The 21,926-nt window shown below is 39.3% G+C and overlaps 2 protein-coding genes across 4 annotated transcripts in view; one reads left to right on the plus strand and one right to left on the minus strand.

Annotated features, from left to right (window-relative positions):
- Window positions 1–10,696, plus strand: part of MAP1LC3A (microtubule associated protein 1 light chain 3 alpha) — a 28,668-nt gene extending 17,972 nt beyond the window's left edge. The window contains exons 3-4 of the mRNA XM_081948068.1: window positions 6,405–6,511; window positions 9,560–10,696. Coding sequence (XP_081804194.1) covers window positions 6,405–6,511; window positions 9,560–9,722 — 270 coding nt within the window. The 3' untranslated portion in view covers window positions 9,723–10,696. The remainder of the gene's footprint in view (window positions 1–6,404; window positions 6,512–9,559) is intronic.
- PIGU (phosphatidylinositol glycan anchor biosynthesis class U) overlaps window positions 9,948–21,926 on the minus strand; it is a 31,083-nt gene continuing 19,104 nt past the window's right edge. For all 3 annotated transcript variants that reach the window (XM_081948065.1, XM_081948067.1, XM_081948066.1), the window contains exons 11-12: window positions 20,669–20,811; window positions 9,948–18,439 (exon numbers count right to left, since the gene is read on the minus strand). In XM_081948065.1, the coding sequence (XP_081804191.1) occupies window positions 18,326–18,439; window positions 20,669–20,811 (257 nt within the window). In that variant the 3' untranslated portion in view covers window positions 9,948–18,325. The remainder of the gene's footprint in view (window positions 18,440–20,668; window positions 20,812–21,926) is intronic.

Here is a 21,926-nt window from a genome sequence, read left to right on the forward strand (position 1 = left end):
TTAAAATCAATCTATCCATCTCTTCATAGTCTAATATTTTTCGAATTACATCCTCATCTGATGGATTGTTCCCATTTTTCCAATATTGTGCAAACACAATCCTTGCTCTTGTCAGTAAATGCAAAACTAAATATATAGTCCCTTTATCATAACCCTCTGGCATTATACACAACAAAAATATTTCTGGTTTCAGATCTATATTTTGCTTAATCATCTTTTCCAACCGCGTATGTATTTTGTTCCAATATTTTCTTGCTTTCATGCAAGTCCACCACACATGATAATAAGTACTTGGGGTTTGATCTGAGTTCAATCAGAGTCACAGTACAATTGAATCCAGTCTTTGGGGAACAGGAAGAGCGTTACCCCTTCAAGTCTCTGAAATATGTGGCAGAAGAGTGGTGATTGGGATGGTGTCAAGCTATGACATTTATCTCCTCTTACCAAGGCAGATCTCATGCCAAGTTAAGAACGAAGAGGAAGATGTTGCTTTTGGCCAGTCTCCTAATGGGAGTAAGGTTTGGCCAACTTTACTCCTGTAATAAATCACCTCTTGTGATGATAGGGAGCAAAAAGCAAAACTGCTTATCTGTTTATTACATGAGATGAACAGAAATGTTTTGACTCCCATAAGACTCGCCCCATAGGAACTCTCTTGTGTCCCATTTAATATTTCTTCTAAGTTTTTTCCTCCAAAGAAATTCTTTGAGACTGGAATTTTTATTGCATTATTATTCATATGTGAATATTCCATTGCTATAGTAATAACTGATTACGTGCATGGAAGTATCATGTTTTGCTTATTACATTACGTTAATATATAAACATACTGGAAAGCACTAAATTGGCATAGTACAGGCTTGCCATCAATTATCCTCTATTTATTTTTCTTGTTTTCCTTTATTGTTCTTAGATAATAAAATAATTTAAGCTCCTCTTTCTTTTTTTCACTAGTCATGCCCCAAATGTTATTGCCCAAGGCAGAAAATTTCATAGGCATGTTCTGCAAAGTTCTATTAATCAACAATTAAGTTACGTGAATATTAATCAAAAACTTGATTGTATCAATATTGCACAAAGATACCATGTAGAATGTGACAGTCAAAAGAAGCATCCCAGACTCATTTCTGGGCAAAAAGGGAACAAGGAATTAATGTAAAGAGATTGTCGTTGGGATATTTAATGTTAATGCTATGCCTCAGTTTAAAATGGATGATGAAATACCTAATTAAATGTAATGATGAAATGCTCTGTGTCAATTACTTATCCAATACAGCATTTGTGTTTCAGCCAATATATTAGATAGGTGGGCCTTTGTTAATAGTATGAATCCTTCCCTCTCAAAAAGTGCTCGGGAATATACAGTAGCTCTTCTCTCAAATGATTGAAACATTCACCCCACCCCCCACCATCACCACCCCCGGCTCTCACATACTTCAGAAGCTGTTTCTGGCTGTCTTTGAAGTACAGAGCTAAAGGGCTAATCGTGCTAATGCATGTACAGTAGAGATAGCTGGGAGCAGTTTCTGAAACAGCTGTGCCAGCTCAAAAAAGATGCACCTGCTTTAACAATTCGAAAAGAGATGCTGTGCAATCTGAAAGCCACCTTTCAAAAGGTTTGTCAGCCCTATGGAACAAGTGCTAACTGGTTCATAATTATTATAGAAGTCTGCTGGTGTTTTTTATTAATTTGTTTGTTTGTTTGTCTCACCCTTATTATTTAAAAAATAATAATCCATAGCGGAGAACACAGCCTAATGCTCCTTTCTTCTCCTTTTTTCCCCACAACAACAACCCTGTGAGGTGGATTAGGCTGAGGGAGAGTAAGTGGCCCAAAGTCACCCATTTGGCTGTCATGCCTAAGCTGGGACTAGAACTCACATCCCCCCCCCCAGTTTCTAGTGTGATGCCTTAACCCAGGGGTGTCCAAACTTGGGAACTTTAAGACTTGTGGACTTCAACTCCCAGAATTCCCCAGCCTGGGGAATTCTGGGAGTTGAAGTCCACAAGTCTTAAAGTTCCCAAGTTTGGACACCCCTGCCTTAACCACTACAACTACTGGCTCTTTTCCTTATTTTTCCTGCTCATTTTCAGTATGGTACACTGTTTATATGTTTGCATTTTAAATAGATAAATATACAATTTCTTTGTAAGCTGCTTTTAGTGTACAGAATGCAGTGATACCTCAGTACCCATCGGTAATTCATTCTGGGAAACACGACAAATACTAAAACCGATGAGTACCGAGAAAACCACGTGACCCACTATTTTGGCCAGAAGAAATAGCGAGTCACCAGGCAGCCAACTTCAGCAAGTTATTTCTTGTACATCGACTATCAAGAGAAAGATGAGTGCCAGGATAGGTTTTCTGCTTCAGAATGTGTCAAACTCCAAATTTAATGAGCATTGAAGCAGTCGAGTGCCAAGGTATGATTGTACAAGTTAAGAAAAATAAAATAAATAAAAAAAATTCCAAACAACTTGATTTATGTTAGGGCTGCGTTGCACATCACAATTTGCATATCAGGCATTAGAGCTTACTGATTTAAGCACATGGTTTAACTGTTTTGAAATGGTTGTAATGCTTTACTTCTTTAAGTGACTGAAAACACATTAAGAAATCTTGTAATTTTTAAACGTGTCTTTCACACTGTACCCTTAGCATTTCCACCAACCTCTCCAATGCAAGGTGAATAGGAAAAGTTAAATGCATGCCTTTGTTAAACCTTGAATTGTTCTTTGAATACATCCCTGAAGCATCCACTACCTTACAATCAACTGATAGAGCTACCTTCCTCCAATTTCTTTTGTTCCAATTTAGGTAAAGAATATGTTATAAACATAAGCAATGGTGGGGAGAGAGACAAGCAAGAGAGCAAGAAGGGGAAAATTATAAACTTGCACAATGACTTTGTGGTGCAAACATCTCCCCTTCCATCCTTGTGTGTGACATTGCAACAGGAGTACAAAAAGCTTGTATTGTGATGTGACCGTGTATGTTTCATTATTTTGATGTGCTGTGGAATTGTATCTAAATTGAATACCTTGCCTCTAGCCTTGATTTCTTTTCTAATCGCCTGATACTAAGAAGCTGACTTTCATGCAGAGAAGCTATGAAAATGTCTGGGTTATAAATTAGGTTGAGGGTCTCTAGTACTATTTGTAGGATTTTAAATCCTGATTCAAGAGCCGGTATACACTGGAGTTAAAAGTTTATGAGCGAATTCAGGGTGAGATTCTTTTCAGCAGCTGATCTATCAAAGGTTTGCTGTATTAAGTTCTCTCCAAGTGTCAGATGTCATACATGTGATACTGAGTCCAAGAAACCTGCCAATTTACATATGAATCCGATGTGAATGACTTGGGAGGAAAATAGGCGAAAGCTTGTCCTGCTTCTGTCTTAAAAATTATTCAGATTGTGCCATTTTTATTAGTAATGGTAGAAGTAATAGAAGTGAAGGAATTAAACCCAAATTCCACATTTAAACAAACTTCCGTCCTGGAGAAGGGAAACGGGGTGAATGCTGTTGGGTGTAATTCCAGTCCAGCTTTCTTGCTAGCAGATGGTAAGAGGAGAGCTAGACTAGGAATTCGTTTTTAAGATTTTCTGGATGCTAAACTTGATCTCAAATTCACAGCCCCAGAGGAGGTGACACCAAAGCTTCTGCTGTACTTCAAAATAATCTTCTTTAATGCCTGAAGTGATTCAGCACTACCATTTCTCTCTCCGAAGCTATTTTCTCCTTTTCTATATTAATTTTAGTTCCCCCACTTGCCAATTCCTGTGACCCTGCAGGGTCTCAGGACCACACAACCCTTACCTAAATATAATATATGTTGGTAGACAGCTGATTTTAGAAGAATTACAGACATCTTATGCTGCCTAAAATGAGCCACGGGGGCATAGGGGAGAAAGATATTTCAAAAACATCACAATCTTGTCTATGCCTTTTGGAAGCAGTTTTTTTCACAGCTTTTGCAGGGCTTGAAAGTCATTCACATATTTTTTGTAATTGTTTGCTTGAAAGAAATATGTCCACTTTAGGTATAAAAAGAAATAAAAATAACTGTCATTCATTTCTGGAGCGGAGAATTCACAAACATCAAAATACAAACACTGAAGACTGAAGATTAACACTTGAGTCAAGGTGGTTAAAAAGGTGTAGCTGCTTATAGCTTAGACCTGGCTACAAGCCACATGTACATAAAATCAGTGGCTCCTTTTTTGGCCCTACGAATTGTTGCTATGTAGTTTTTTTCTGATTTTGACCATAGGGGGCAAAGGACTGTGTCTCACACTCTCGTACTTTGGTTCTAGTTCAGAGTACGAAGTCCATGGTTTCTTTTGAGAAAAGAGCAACATCATGTGGCAGTCTGCTACTTATTTAGGGTTAGGTTTTATTTGGCTCCAAGTGTAACCTAGGAAAGAATGGCAGTGTTCTGATAATATCTTTATAGTCCTGCCATGAGCCACGGTGGCGCAGTAAAAGTAATAGCAAACCCTGTTTCTTCCCAGGCTCAGAAATTCTCTTAGACAGTAAGTGGGACATTAACATGTGACACACTAACAACATCACATGTTGCCAAGGCCATGGTTTTCCCAGTTTTGATATATAGCTGTGCAAATATGAACAAAGAAAAATCTATGCCTCTGATACGCCATATAATTCAATATTAGATTAAGCAAAACCATATTACTCAGTGAAAGCATTAATAACGAAGCTAAAGCCTTTTGGATACATAATGGGAGGGCAAGTGTCACTGGAAAAGACGCTGCTTGGGAAAATGAGGGCCAACTGAAAAAGAAGCTTACAGAGAGAGGTGGCTAGATGATATCACTGACAGCTGAAGGGAAGCCTAAGTTTACAACTCAAAGAAGCAATTAAGAGTAATCTATGCATCCAAAGCACCCCATACAGCCCCAATACAGGTGAGTGATCAACTATCTCCTTTGTGTGATAATGGGGAGTGTCAAAACAAATGACAGTCCTCTTTAATATTGCAAAGAATTAAGCAACTGTTTGTATATTGCATACAGCACTTAAGTTTGCTTTTTGTTTTGAAATAAAGAGTGCAGCTGCAAACATTGTATATCTTTGGTGACCTGATTAAGAATTGGCACATAAATAGTCCACACCTTTGATAGGTAGGCAAGCACAGTTAATGTATATGGATTACAACAATAGACAGAAAGAATTGTGAAAAGAGCAAGATTAGCAAACAATTTAGCTGGTAAAATACAGTAAAGGAATATAAGCAGAATATAAACAATTTAGCTGGTAAAATACAGTAAAGGAATATAGCAAAAGAAAAAGAGACAATCACTATATATTTGTTTTTTTCCATAGTGAAAGGAACACAAAATTGAATATGAAGAACTAGGATATCATTGGGAAAATAAGGCTTAAGCTTGGCTTTCCATCATGAATGTTGCTGATTATGTGTCTATCATTCCAAAGTGAGAAAGTCCTCTCTATTTTTGTGTCACATTCCATGTGTTACTGTCACAGAATACAGTTTTTACTGTCCAATATCATGTGGCTGGAATGCAGATGTTTGAAGAAAACCCCCTAAATGCAAGCAGTATACATAACTAGGACCTCTGAATAGCCATTAGGATTACGTAGAATTTATTTGGGTGAACATCTGCTTTCAGGTAGGGATTCTCCAGCCATCTATACCCAAAGGTAGAGTTTGATGATCATATGCTATCAGGCTATGGCTAGAAGTCACACTTTTGAGTAAGAACAGATGCAGTTGCTTATTGCAGAATTTTAATTTGGCCTTAAATATATTTTATTGTACAAGAAACAGGTTTCTGGGGTTGAGTTTTATTTAGATCATAATGGAAGTTTTTCTTTCTATGATCACACAATAAGGAAGTACTAATAACGATAAAGCAAAATTATAATGATATGGCTTTGAGTTTGCCATGATTGAACACCATTTTAATTGCTCATTTTCTACTGATGGAAAACAGTGGTTCCCTGCTTTCCTTTTTACAGATTCTACATCATTATTAAAGGTTGTACAAACTTCTTGCATTAATCAGCTGAGTGATATAGCACCTGCACCTCCTTCAAATCATCTCTTGGGACCCTTAGACTTTTTTTTTAAAGAAATGTAACATATCAAAATGTTTCAAATCTCACGAGACCAGTGGATTTTGCTTATTTTGTGTTCTCATTTGAAATTTAATTAGATTTTGAGTGCAAACTTCAACATCTCACAAGATAATTTGGAAGAAATATGTTTAAAAAGGACCCAATTCTCTGTCTTAATTGTGTGGATCCAAAAAATTGTTACTTGTTCATCAATAATGTTTGCTGCCTTAAAAAGGATTTTTTTTTTTATTTTGCTGGGCAAGAAAAAAATCTGACAGCACCACATTTTTTCCTCACTAGGTCATTATTGAGAGATACAAAGGGGAGAAGCAGCTACCTGTTTTGGATAAGACCAAATTTCTAGTTCCTGATCATGTCAATATGAGTGAATTGGTAAAAATAATCCGGTAAGTGAAATACTTCAAAGCAGCTGGGATTTGCTTTATATCATATGACCAAGGAGCATCTTTCCTTTTGAGTAGAATAGTGCTGACAATTTGGTTGCCTATGGCAGGGATCGCCAAGCTTGGGCATTTTTAAGTCTTGTGGACGTCAACTTCCAGAATTCCTCAGCCAGTCAAATCTTTAAAGTTGCCAAATTTGGAGACCCTCCGGCCTGCGGTATGAAAGCAAGTTCTCTTTCGCTGTAGAGTACCTTGCCTTTTAACCATCTCATTCAACCAGAAGAAAGGAACCCTGCTCAAGTCATGGGAAGATTTGGGGACAAAAGTTTAGAGTGGCAAGGATTAGAATGACTAAGAGTGTTTCCAAATGTATAAATGGCTGGCTTACCATATTTTGAAGACAGCCTTGGTCGCGTTGGTTGATGATCTCTGGAGGGCCAGAGATAGAGGTTGTTCCTCTATCCTGGTCCTATTAGATCTCTCAGCGGCTTTTGATACCATAGACCATGGTATCTTTCTGCGCCGGCTGGAGGGGATGGGAGTCGGAGGCACCGTGTTACGGTGGTTCGACTCTTACCTCTCCGGCCGGATGCAATATGTGTTGACAGGGGGGCAGAGATCGACCCCGAGGCCACTCTCTTGTGGGGTGCCGCAGGGGTCGGTCCTCTCGCCCCTTCTGTTCAATGCATATGTGAAGCCGCTGGGCGAGATCATCCGTGGTTTTGGGGTTGAATACCATCTGTACGCTGATGATACACAGCTGTACATTTCAACCCCAAACCACCCCAACGAGGCTGTCGCAGTGATGTCCCGGTGTTTGGAAGCCGTCGGGGTCTGGATGGGGGACAACAGACTCAAGCTCAACCCCTCCAAGACTGAGTGGCTGTGGCTTCCGGCACCTCGGTTCAGCCAGCTGACCCCATCGCTGGCCATAGGGGACGAGTTACTGCCCCCTGTGGAACGGGCGTGTAATTTGGGCGTCCTCCTAGATGCCCGGCTGTCAATGGATGACCACATGGCAGCCGTGGCAAGGGGGGCGTTCCACCAGGTTCGCCTGGTGCGCCAATTGCGCCCCCTACTGGACCGGGATGCCCTACGCACAATCACTCATGCACTGGTGACGTCTCGCCTAGACTACTGTAATGCTCTCTACATGGGGCTTCCCTTGGGACGCGCCCGGAGACTGCAGCTAGTCCAGAACGCAGCCGCGCGATCATGGGGAGGTCTAGATACTCCCACGTAACACCGCTCCTGCGCGAGCTGCACTGGCTACCTGTGGTTTTTCGGGTGCGTTTCAAGGTCCTGATTACTATCTTTAAAGCGCTCCATGGCACAGGACCTAGTTATTTGCGGGATCGCATCCTCCCACATACATCCCTGCGGCCAATCCGCTCTCACAGGGAGGGCCTTCTCCAGGTGCCGTCCACTAGGCAATGCCAGCGGGCGGCGCCAAGGAGTAGAGCCTTCTCTGTGATGGGCCCAACCCTCTGGAATGACCTCCCCCCCGACATTAGAACCACCTTGGACCTCCGCTCCTTCCGACAAAAATTGAAGACTCACCTGTTTCGATTAGCTGGCCTGGCATGATTATAAATGTTACAACTATGAACTCCTGGAAGTATACTCAACTGGTTATTTTAAAGGTAATATTTTAATGTTTTAATTTTAATTGATTTTAGGGCTTTTAGAGCCATATTTATTCTTCTGTACAGTACTCTAATTTTAACCTCCTCCACATATATACGTATATTTATAGTTATATTTATATTTGTATTTTATCTGTTATTTGTTGTGTGGACTGTACACCGCCCCGAGTCCCTTTTTGGGAGAGGGGGCGGTTTAGAAATGCGAAGAATAAATAAATAAATAAATACACATTCCCAGTTACAGATGGCAATCCTCCATAATTCTTTGCCTGCTGCTGCTCAGGTATATAGGTAGTTGCTTGGAAGATTATTACCCATTCAAGCAGAGGTGGGTTGCTCCCGGTTTGGCCTGGATCAGGTGAATCGGTAGTGGTGGCGGCGGGAGGCTCCGCCCACCCTCCCGGACGCAGAAGCGTGGCTCACGAGCAAACCGGTAGCACCAGGATTTGCAACCCACCTCTTCATTCAAGCCGGCCGCAGTTGGTTCCTGAAGAAATATAAGGATTATGATGGCATTTCTGTCTTCCATGAAGATGGGTAGTTGTCTTAGACATTAGATAACCCTGCACTGAGGATGCAGATTTGCAATATCTGCATTTTGACTAATTCACCGGCCTGCATTTATCAAGTCGCAGTTATCAAATCAGAAGTATATCAAATTTCTGTCTCTTCCCTGAAACTGCACTTTTTTGAGAGTTAAAAGAGCTTCATAGCTCCATAGTCATTATTTGGATTAGCTCTTGCTTCAACTGTGTGCAAATCACACAGAAGGACACTTTGGAGGCCCCCCCAAGATGATTAATGTGTGTGGCAGAGACACATGGACGGTTAAAGCAAGGCAGCAGATATATTTTGCAAGGCTTCCATTATTAAGTGTGATAGAAATGTGGATGCTTGAAACTGTCAAGTGTCCAAAGTGGGAGTAAACTATAGAATGAGAAGGGTAAAGCACCTTTGACCAATCTGAACCTCGCCAATGCCATTCCCCCCCTCCCACAATCTCTGGGAATGGCAGTCCGACCCATTCTGAAGGCAGCATGATTGCAAAATCAATTTCAAATAAGCATACTGTCTTCAGGAGGTGTTGGGAATACCATTCCCATTTAAATATCTTAAGATGCTCTTGTAACCATTAATACTGACCTGCTGCCTAGCCTACATTACAAAGGTTTTTTTTTAAAAAGCACAAGCAAATTAGAAAAAGAAAGAGAATTTAGCAGGGCAGATTTATTAAATGGATGATAGAACATGTAATAAAATAGCACTGACATGCCTGTTAGTTTTTAGACATTTGTGGTATTGATGCCCCGTATCTCGTTCATTTATATTTAACTAGAATTAGCTGTGCATGCTCCATTATGCTATTTTAACCCAGGCTCAATAATTGCCTTCTGCACCTCCTCAGGCGCCGGCTACAGCTGAATCCCACCCAGGCTTTCTTCCTATTGGTAAACCAGCACAGCATGGTGAGCGTTTCTACCCCAATCTCTGAGATCTATGAGCAGGAGAAGGATGAAGATGGCTTTCTCTACATGGTCTATGCCTCACAGGAAACCTTTGGATATTGAGGGTCACCACCAGAGGACTAATTCCAAACTGTCGCAGCAACATCTCTGCCTCCTCACTGCACCCCACCTTGGCAAGCCCTGTGCAGAGAGCAGCTTTTGGTCCAGGAGCAGCCTGGAAGCGACTGTGTTCCTCCAATTTCGTAGCGCATCAGACCAAGATAATTCAGTGTGTAGGTGTGTGAGAGACCCATAATTCTCTGTTTGCATTGCCTCTTGTCTTTTATGATTGCTGTACATTGTCTCCCATCTTGTTCATGCAGGTGTGTTTGCTCTCTCCTTTCATATTATGTCTTCTTTCTTACTCCAATGCCAAATTGATGGAACCCCTGGCAGTCTGGCAAATAAACTGTTTTCCTCACTTTTTAAAGCAAGGGATGTATTTGTTCTGCTATTAAAGGGCAGAAAATTAAAACATAAATAAATTACTATAACTTTTATTGGGGTTTTATTGGAGTTTTCAGCTATTGATTCTTGGTGCTACACAATAGATGTAGGCATCTTTTCCAGTATTTTTTAAAAATATATATATCTTTTAAGTTTATTATCTTTAAGCACGAGGGGGATTATAATTTGCTTGTATGATGTAGCCTTTAAAAAAAATCTTATGCTTTTTTGCACTTTAAAATGTTGTAAAAGTGAGAATGAAAGTAGCTTAATTTCACAAAGGTGTCGTATTCTGTGCTGTTTCTGACAATGTTTCTATTTGCCTTTTATAAGGTTTATTTTTCAAAAGCCAGTCTTTTTTCCCCTTTTTTGCTCTTAATGCATGCATTGATATTATTTTTTCCTATTTCTAATCCCATTGTGGCAAACAGACCATATGGTTCAAGGAATGTACTGATTTATATTGCTATTCTACCTGGTTATTTTATTAAAAAAGACTATAATACCAAAAAGTGTGTATGACAGAGGACAAAGATCTGCCCAGTCAAATCTATATAATTAGCTATATAAATAAAGATAAATTAAAATTCTCTTCTGATGGAAACTAGTTTCCCTGCCCTGAACTCATCATCACATATCTCTGAAGTTAAGGAACTGGCCTTGAAAAAAAAGTGGTCCCTTTATCACGTTTTCTTATCACTTTGATTTTACTGCTATGATGCAGATAGACTTTCCATATTCTACTCATGTTTTTTTCACACATTTATTACACGGCTCAGTTTAACATACAGCTAGCCCTTAACCTACGACCATTCAGTCATCAAACACTGCAAGTTACAATGGCGCTGAATGAAATGGGATTACTCAGAGTGCCAGCTGTCTCAGCACCCCTGCGGTCTGCTTGGCAACCCATTCATACTTACAACCAGTTGCAAAACACTCCATGGTCATGTGATCACCATTTGCAACCCTCCCCGCCAGCTTCCTTAGAAACATATTGGGGCAGGGAAGGTCACAAATTGCTGAAGGTAATGCCCCCCCCAACCTAGCATCCCACCCCCAGTCCTGCTAATACTCACACTGTACCAGTCACTTGCACACTTTCCCCGATACGTGTTGTGATTCTTGCAAACATGATTCCCACTTCACACACCCTCCCTGATCGGCACTGTGCCTAACACACTCCTTGCACTCTCGCATACTCTACCCACTCTGCACTTCTTCTGCATCCTCCCCAACACTCCCATGCACCTGTTGCTCCCCCTGCAATTGAATAGCAACAACACTTATACGTACTGCTTCACAATGCTTTACAGTCCTCTCTAAGCAGTTTATAGCGGTCAACATATTGCCTCCAACAATCTGGGTCCTTATTTTATCGACCTTGGAAGGATGGAAGGTTGAGTCAACCTTTAGCTGGTTACCTGCCACTTACCTGCCTGTGGGCCTGGGACATGCAAATTCCTGCCAGTTTCTCTACTGACTATAGTTGTGGGGAGATGGCAGGAAATGGCCTCATCTATTGATCATTTAATGACGGCAATTGGGACTTCAGGGATTGTCATCACTTAGTAATGTAGTCACGCTTTATGACCATACTGCTTAGCAATAGAAACGCCAGCTCCAACTGCAATCATAAGTGAAGGGCTACCTGAACTTCCAAAAACCCCACCCCACCCCCCCAAAAAACCCCTGCTTCAGAAAGTTAGGTGGGGATGACTCGGTCACTGAGATGGAGGTCATCCAATTTATTGACTAAAAGGTAGACTAGTTCAATTATTTGACTTTGAGTCAATATAGTATGCTCCATCTAGTGCCCTTTGTAATATGGTAATGTTACAACATATTTGGAGAGCACCAGGTAGAAGTTGAGCTAGAGCCTATCTTTACATCTGATTCTAGACAGCAGGGCTACGTGCCAGACACTGCCGTGCATGGGAGTTGCATTTTCTACAGCCAAGAAGGAATGCTGCTCAATCATTCTGTTTCTTTGTGAGTGAAGTGGCGTCCTTCTATTTTCATTTTCCCAATCTTGCCTGACCGGTGATCAACTTACATGCAAGGCAGTCTACAAATAGAGCCTCTGGATGTCTTTCAGCCACGTGAAAAAATAGTAAGGCCACAACAACTATAAACTTCAGAATACTGAAGTTACAGGAATTCTGCATGCTATTCTAGAGAAGTAATTGCAATGGGGGTGGGGGTATTAGGATATAGCCAGATAAAAATGATTACATTTAGCTGAACAGATTTTATAAGTGTTCAGTAAACCTCATGTAGAAATATGCAACTAACCACTGCATAAGCATACAATCCGTACTTTGTGTCCTTTGTTCAATAAATATACCAAATATGCATATTTCCCCCTTCTCACTCAATTCATCTCCTCCATAAAGAATCTAATTTATCTAAGGCATTGACTCACTCAAGATGGGATTGGTTGGTGTTGCTCATAGCATATAAAACCAGCATTTCTTTTCCAGTTCACAAAGAGAATACAAAGCAGAGAAAATGCCATTGAATGGAAAACCCATTCCACAGAAGGGCAATTGTGTTGTATTTTGTAGTAGTCCAAGAGAATCTCATCAGCATGTTACTTTCTATGCTACCAAAAGCTTAGACTTCAGGCAACTATTTTGCCAAGTAAAATGTATTTGACAATACTAAAGCTTTCAGTTTAGTTCATATTTATTGAGGAAATTATTTCCATAAATAACAGAAGTCTTAAGAGTTATGGAAGACATAATGTTTGTTGGATTGCAATATCCTAGATATTTTGTAATGAAAAATGATAGTTCAATTTATATCTGGGCAGAACAGTGGTGAATTGCAGGCGGTTTGCCCCAGTATGGGCGTACCAGTGCCTGTCCGGAGTACCGGGGTACCGTTCCAGTACGGTGCTCCAGAGGGCCCACCCGCCCGCACTCCTTACCTATATCTGAGCTCTTCATCGCTTCCGCACACGGAGTGCACAGTGCCTGCGCAACGCTCCGGCGAGTAGTGTCGGAAGAGGTAAGGACGCATGCGCATTCTGCACATGTTCATGTGGTAGACGCCAGGCCCTGTTGCAACTGTACCGGTTGAAATGGGATCCAGCACCGACCACTGGGGCAGAACCAGATAAACGCCCTTCTAGAGCCTCCACGCGAACCCTATGCTTACCTGGCATTATGTGGAGACTCCTAGAAAGGGAAGGGCAGCATGGGTGGGCCAGCCAAAAATCAGCTAGCCAAGTGCATGCATGCATGCTGGAATGAGCTAAGGCAATGGTAATGGCAATCTGCTGGTATGCTCAGCATGCTGCCTGTGGCACGCGTGCCATAGGTTCACCATCATGGTTATAGACCTTATGGAGCTCTGGAGATCGTGAGAATGGGCTCTTTAAGCTTTGCCTAGGCCAGCCCAGATAGCCCCTGCACCAGGAAGAAACCAAGAAAATAATTCTATACTACACCAGAAGATACTTTAGACTTCAATCCTATCCTCCAAGAAAGTAATACGATCTGATCTCAAGGGAATGCACAACACACTGATTTACTTCTGTAACACATTAGTAAGGTTATTGCCCATGGTTGTAGAGATTCTCTGAACCTATCATGGTAAATTACTACTGACAGACCCATATTCCCATGAATCTCTGTAATTTTCCTTTAACGCCATCTAATTTAATTGCCACTATGTAGTTCCAAGATGAAAAACTCTCCAAATTATTATTTATTTGGATCCTGTCTTTATTATTTTTACAAATATTTCAAGATATCACCACCTTTCCATCTTCACTGTTAATTATGCTGAGTGGAGCTGCTGCATTGTAACTAAAAATATCTGGAAGGCCAAATGAGAAGAGAAATATACTCATGGTCCAGAAAACCATAGGGCTGCTTTATTACCATGCTCCTTAGACATTATTTCCGCTGGGTGCCATTTCATCCCAATCATGTCATAGGTTCTACTCATTCCAATACAGCTTGTCACTAATATTAATCTTTTATTTAGTTAGCTCGGTAGATACCGGTATATGTAATGAAAACACAAATTTTCAATACTCTTTGAAGGCGCATATCCCAAGTAACTGAGATCTTATGTTCCCATTAGAGCAAAGTATCTGAGATGCCCAGATATTAGTAGGGTCTAATTTGAAAATGTTTGCTCTAATGTCTAGCCATGTGTCACAAAAGAATTATCTCCTTCCTCCCCTATCCCTCAATACCAAAGGAGGAAATTTCCTCCTGCATGCCACTTTAACAAATGTTTTCTATTTCCGAGGAACTATGCTGAAGTGAAACCTCACTATTTTTTTAGTTAAAGAAATTCACATGTTCTAGAAATTCTTTTCATCCAAGAAAAGATCAGGTTCACCAACCATCAAAGACCTGCATCGATTTACCATTTATTTCTTCTGCTTGACCCATAGGCCAATTCATATTTTGTTTTTCATTTCCACGGCTGTATATGTAAACCTGTCTCACCTGCCTTTTTCCCTGCTTCTAAAACTTAAAAAGGAAAAGTCAAGTCTCTTTCAGGTCAAGCACAACTCCTGATGGCTTCAAATGCTTCTATGTGGGTTTTTTTGGCAACTAAAAGGAGAAGTTTGCATTACCTTTTTCCAGAATACTTTTCTTCCAATCTAATGTAATGTAATCTACACATTTCCACCATAGCAGTAATGAGGTCCGACCCAGTTTGGCTTCTCAGACCATTCACTTCCTTTTCTCCAATTCTATTCTCACCTTATTCTTTATCATCCATTCCATATCATACGCATCAAAAGTTGCGCAAGCCTTGGTTCTAAAAATCTTAATTTCCCTCTCTTCTATAATCCTTTCGCATATTCTCTCAGTCTGAAGCCTTCCCCCCCCCCCTTCTTCATCGTCACCCTGAAATCTCCCCTACTACTATTCCTTTTGTTGGAAAAGCCCCAACAGTATCTTAAATGGTGTACATCTATCCCTTTATGGCAAGTTTGCTTTGTGAGATTGGACTTTTCAGGTATGTCACATTCATAAGGAATAAGTATAAATAAGCAGGCACTGTAATTATATAAAATTTAGCACATACAATAACTGGCACTTTTCAATGTTTGACAGCAACATATATACAGAGCTGACTCCTAGGCTAAGGCTGAACAGGCACTAATCTAGGGGCACCAAATTTTAAGAGATGCAAAAATCAAAAAGTCTTCCGAAAAACACAGCAGAAAAGCACAAAGTAGTAATGACACATTTCCTGAGCTGGCATGCAACTTGCGGTTTGAATAAAATTTCACAGCATAAACATGAAATAAAAATGAAAAATATCCCAGAAAAATAATGTCTGGGGCTGAAAATCATAAATGGAAAACTCAAAAGAAGAAAAAAATGCAAGAGGACGCCTTTTAAAAATCCTTACAAAAGTGAAAAGTGAGCCAAACTATAGGCCTAGGGCGGCAAAATAGCTAGAGTAGATCCTGAATATATACCAGTATTTATTTCCTATTCTTGCCATCATCTTATTGTTAATGTTCACTGATTTAAAAAGTGGACTAGTGAAGGTACTTGCGTTGGCCATGAGAAAAAGTAGCCGAACAAAGAAAATCCATATTCAAGCAATTGTTTATTAGGCCAACACAATTTTATAAAATAAGTGGGCAATGCTAATTTATTCCTGGACATTTTAATTATCTTGTTTAATAAAAAACTCAAAAAGCTTTCATACCAATTTATAAATCTTAAAGTGGCCTACCAAAAATATCAATAGGAATTTCATGTATATTATACAGTCCACTGATATTATTTCCATATTGGTTCGAAAGTAGGAAACTGAATTGTTCTTGTTTTTTAAACCCTGGATAAGATATGAAAAGAGCAGAGTTCTAGAATAAGTTAGCCAAATGCAAATTATGTCCGTTGGAAATGCAGCAGTTCCTGACTTTCTTATGCCTATATCAAGTCACATATTAAAAAGTTTTTCCTCTTGTCAACATGTCACCTTGCAACAGCCTTGAATTTGACATAAGATGCCAAAAGAAGACCCCCTCAATAAGAGACAAAACAACAGGCTCTCTAGCAAAGTATCAATTTCATTTCTTACTATTAAATTATTGTATCCAATTTGTTGGAATTTACATCAGATTACATCATTCATCAAGGATTATCAATTTGCATGAAACAAGAAACAATTTTGATTTGATGGTGAACTTCAGGATTTATAGTAGTGGAATATAATAGCAATAGCAATAAGACTTATATACCACTTTACAGTGCTTTACAGCCCTCTAAGTGGTTTACAGAGTCAGCATATTGCCCTCAACAATTTGGCTCCTCATTTTACCTACCTTGGAAGGATGGAACTTTGAGCCTGGTGAGATTTGAACTGCCAAATTGCAGGCAGCCGGCTGTCAGCAGAAATAGCCTGCAGTACTGCACTCTAACCACTGCACTACCAAGGCTAGATATAAGCTGTTCCAATATATGAATATATAGATAATGAGTGTATTATTATAACTGGGTTTTTAATGTATTGATTGTATCTATTAATTGAGGCAGCTGAACGGCTCTTTGTTTTATATACATGCACACACTGTTCACAATCTTGGGATTGGACAATACAGATTTTTTTGGGTAATACAATGTAGAGTCCTTTCTAGACACAGCTGCAGCATTCTACATATAAATACACTCTGTCGTTTAATAAGGCAAGATGTTTCTTTATTTTTAATTCCTTTTGAAAAAGCACTTAGTAAGAAATACACTGTAAAAGAAAAGCGTACGTGTGACCTGCAGAGTGGCTTTGCAAAAAGTAACAGATGGCATATTTAATACTAAATTCAGTGCCTCCCAATCTCATCATTTCTGCTCGCAGGTAAAAAAAAAAGTGTTGTGTCCTTTTTCTGATAACTGGGAACTTTCCTGTGATAAAAACACACTGTGACTAACAGAGAAAGACATCAGGTACAGCTATATTAAGTTGGAAAAATTTTAAATAGCAAGTACCATACACACACACACACACACACACACACACACACACACACACCATACATACATACCATACATACATACATAGGGAGAAAATTTGCCCAGACAACACTGAAGGTAGATGAGAAGGGACCAGCCTTTTTGCATAGCCTCTTTTCTAACACCTTCACATTTGATTGCTTGTCCTGTCAAGAGGTAATACTTAGGCTGGAATATGTATGTAATGGTCTGAGTATTGTAAAGGCTTAGGATCATGTGGAAATACATTTGGAGAGAAGTTAAAAGGTTTGTGCTTTCTGATTATTTTTGCACAAAATCAGAAAAATAAAAAAAAATACATATTATGCTCTCAAAATTGGATCAAGGTAGAGGAGTTATTTTATGCATCTCTTAAAAAATGGATTACATAGCTCACCCATGACCCTGTAGATCCATGTGCATTCCACCGGGGGAGGAAGGGGGTGGTTGGGTAGGGAAGATTTCCTATAACATGCTGTGTTAATCTCTCTTCCTTAAAACTAATATCCAAATAACATAGTGATATCTCCAGATGGAGAAACACAATTTTCCCTTAAAGAAATGTGAGCAAATTCTATCCACCTCGTGACCTTAATCCTAATCCTGACCACTATCGTTTAAAATCTGGGATTTAGCTCTCCATGTCTGCCAGACTGGTTCTGACTGGTGCTGAATCCACCATCTGTCTGGAGCACCGTGTCGTATCAGGCCTCCTCCTAGTTTCTAGTATTAGCACAAGAATTTCCATGTAGCTTCCATTTCTTCAAAGATCTCTGTAAATTTAGACAGGTAAATGAACAATTACAGCAAAGGAAGCAATGCAGGAAAAACCAAAATAACGTATACTTTTTGTTTCCTTAAAAAAAAACCTTCCGAACAGTATTCCGAGAAATCGTCATTATTATCACCACCATCATCATCTACCGCCTTGCTTCTAGGTACAAACGCTCATTCTGATTGTAAGTCCCAATGCAGTTTACCTGAAGAAACTCAAGGATTGTTGAACAGCAATGCTATGGCTGGAGGAAATAGCTTTAAATAGGGATACAGGCTATAAATGCAGTCTCTTCCACCTTGTTCACAAGTTCTTAGAATCAACTCTGTATCAGGATTAGCGTTATTCCCATATTGCAGCCTAGTCTCCATATGCAAAACAGTTTCTTCCCAAAAATCAGTCCCCCACCCACTTAAGTATCATCTTTTCTTCATAAATGTCTATTCCTCAAGTCACATCAAATGCCAGGATTATTTAAGAACCAACATAGGCTCTGTCCTATCTTTTCTTATTAAGTGGATTCCGTGAATGAGGTAGTATTCCCTCTGCAGGAAGGCATAAAAATAATCCGAGATGAGAAAAATCTGCAAGAGAGAGAGAGAGAAAAAAAGTTGACATAACTTCCTTTAAAACAAAATGGTTGCACTCGAGATATTGTAAACATTAAAGCTTAGCCCAATACGCAGTTTAGTAGTAGTATAAACAACATCAGACTGATTTATGGAGATACGGATTCACTTTATCTAAAGCCAGATGACTACATGATGATAATATTACAATCAAGAAATCTCAAATTGCCAATTTCAAATCATACCCAGATCCGTATGGGTATATACACTATATCAGTGTTCTCAAACTTTACAATTGAAGATCTGTAGATTTCAACTGTCAGAAAACTCCAGCCAGCTGGGGAATTCTGGGTGTTGAAGTCCATTTTAATATTCTCAAGATTAAGGAATGCTGATCTATATTATAGGCGGAACTGGCACCAAATTTGTTCTCATTAAAATTCTCCTTGTTGGAATTCTTCTGACATCAACAGTTTCCTCCTTTCAGAGACAAATAGTGATTACAGGAAAATGCAGCCAATTCATAGCTACCTGCCAATGGCAAAGGGTAAAAAGGAAAATAGATATGTGTGTCTTGGATCGTGTATTTCTTTGCACGCTGAAGAGCAATGTTGTCTTTGGCCAAAAGAACAGCTTCGGTGGTTGTAATACAATCAGTGTTCCAAAAAGAACATTGCTGCCTGTCAGGTTTGTGCAAGACAATGTGGGTTAGCTAGGATGAAACTTTTGCCTTATGAAAAGTTTGAGAACCATTGCACAATTGACTATTTTTGTAAGATATTAGGGTTTGTTTTTCCTTTGCAAACCCAACAAAATGTATTGCCAATGAAAACTTGAGCCTTGCCAGCAATGCTCCCATTATGATACAGGTTGAAATGTGGCAATCAGTTTTAGGAGACAGAAAAGCCGAAGTCAATATTGTAAGAATTTTTTTAGACTAATAGATCAACACAAAAATAAAGGCTCAACTTCTGGATTTATAGAACCAAAACAATATATGAAGATAAATTTGGAGAGACAAAATATGGTACTGTAGATCCTTAAAGATGGTGTAGTTATGAACAGCTGATCTAATCTATGAGCTAATATTTCCACTAAAAGTATAGATTAATGCTTTGAAATATTCAGCATAAAAGGAACAAACCAAGATGGATAGCTGCATCACCGTCAGCAGTATTATGCACTGAAAAATTGAATCTTAGCTTCAATCGAGTAGTCACCTCTATCATTTTCAGTTCCATATCTATCTCTTGTCAGCAATACTGATTAGTTATAGCAGAAAATAGAGATTTTATATAGCAACACACTTCATCACAATAAGGTTTAATGATATATAACTTCCAGAAGTGCCACTTCCCTTTTCAGATGAACAACCATTAAAGAATAGGAGAGCACTATGAAAAGGACTAGTTGCACACTGCTGATTACTTATCAACTAAATCAGATGGGTCTAGGAAATTGGCAATACTGTCAGAAAATTCCAGCTACGACAGAGGAAGCAGCTGCCATTCCAACCTGCCAGGCTGAACCAAATTCTCATGCAAGTAATACTCATATAAGTGAACATTGTGTTTTACTTTCCCATTTTCCACACAACTCTAATAAAATGTATTTGGATTTGAGACAGCATCTTTTGCAGAAAACGGTAGGTTGCCAATATTACCCCATGTATATAATGACAAAATCATGCAAATGCTGTAATTATATATTTCAGGCAGGACAACTGATAAATCTATATGTTATGGCCTCTGTGTAAACATATAGATCATTACTTGGACACAGACAGACCCTTGGTCATCACTGTTGATGCCCATTAGTTGGAAACAAAGAACCAAAAAGTCCAGTTCAATAACCCTGACAAATATTGTGATAGCACATTTGAAAGATGGATATTAACTAAACAAATTGTATTAAACAACTTGCCCTAGAAAAACTGTTACACAGGCATACAAAGTTATTAAATTTGGTCCCATCATTGGAAAATGCAAGGATCTACATAGAGCCTTTATTAACTTAATTCCTAATTATCTCCACTCTTAATTCTGGAAAGATTTGCAGTACTTTTTCTTTTTGATATAAAAGAAAGCCAAGAGCCCAAGGATATATGTTTTTATGTTTAGTACCATAGTACTTTCAAATATGTCTAGAATGTCTAGTACCTTAATACTGATATAAAACAAAAATTAGGAATAAGAGAGTCTGTGAGGGCTACTTAACTCAAACGCAATATTTAGTTTCACTAACCTGCCCTACATTGAATGTCAATGTGATTGCATAATAAAAATTGGAGTTTGCACTTCCTGCATAAATCCAGAGATGCCACAAAACCGGGAACAGCAAGGAACACACAATGAGGACACAGGAAAGTATAAAGACATTCCGCAAAACTGCAACAAAAAAGGCAGAGACATCATTAAAGCTGGTTAATTGATACACTGAGGCATTGTTGGCTTGTCCTATCTTAGTTACAACGGGTGGCACATACTAATTTAGAGGGTGGATCCAGAGACAGCTGCTACAGACATCCCTTTCTTAGAATTGGTAATTAACCATAGTTCCTCTGGGGGAGGAAAACTTTTGACAGGTTTATTTGTGTAGACTTCCCAACTACACAGGCCCAGATTCTACTTCTTGAATTGAAGCAGGTGCGAACTATAAAATACAAGGATATCACAATACAATATGGGTGGGTACTGGGTGGAAAGCTAATTCTGGAATGAATTCTTCCTGTTCTAAAATAAAATGTTAAATGTTCTGAACTCTAGTATTTTATAGAATACAGTACTGTCTCCCACCACCCTTTTAAGATGCATTACTTAAGTCAATGCTTAGCAATTAAAATATATATTTAACATTGATAAAGTACTTTATAATTCATTGATTTATTTTTAGTTTTATATTTTATAACAAGACTCCCAAAGTGATTCAACAGTACACTGAACCAGGAGTGGTATTCACTTACCTTCCCTACTGGTTCGCAAATGTGAGCACACGCGCCACCTCTGCACATGCGCTCAGCCTTCCGCGCATGCACGCTTGGTGAAAAAAGGGCCTAAATGGGATGCCGTAGAACCGGGGCGGGTGGGCAGGGCCACCCGTGATTTCCGCTACTGGTTTGGGCGAATCGGTCCGAACCAGTAGAATACCACCTCTGCACTGAACCCATAAAGTGACATACTATTCTCTGAAAAATCTTATGTTTCAGATAAATACATCAGAAGAAAAAAATAAGTAGAGAATATTGCTCAGTTTTCATGAACCAACTATTCACATTTTTTAACTTTCCCAATTGATGAAATTAACACTCCACTGCTGTATCTGCTTCACTCAGAAATGTATTAAAACCGTTGGAGAAACCAGCCATTGGAAGCAGATTTTGGAGCTCCTTAGCATAGTCTGAAACCCAAATAGATAGATCCACTTATGAAAAATTATGATATCTTATTAGATACTCTATATTTCTTCCTGGCCCAGTGTCAAGGTAAGGACCATTATGCACAAT

This window comes from Natrix helvetica (genome assembly GCF_964273705.1).
Source record: "Natrix helvetica genome assembly, chromosome: 3".
Classification (NCBI taxonomy): Eukaryota; Metazoa; Chordata; class Lepidosauria; order Squamata; family Natricidae; genus Natrix; species Natrix helvetica.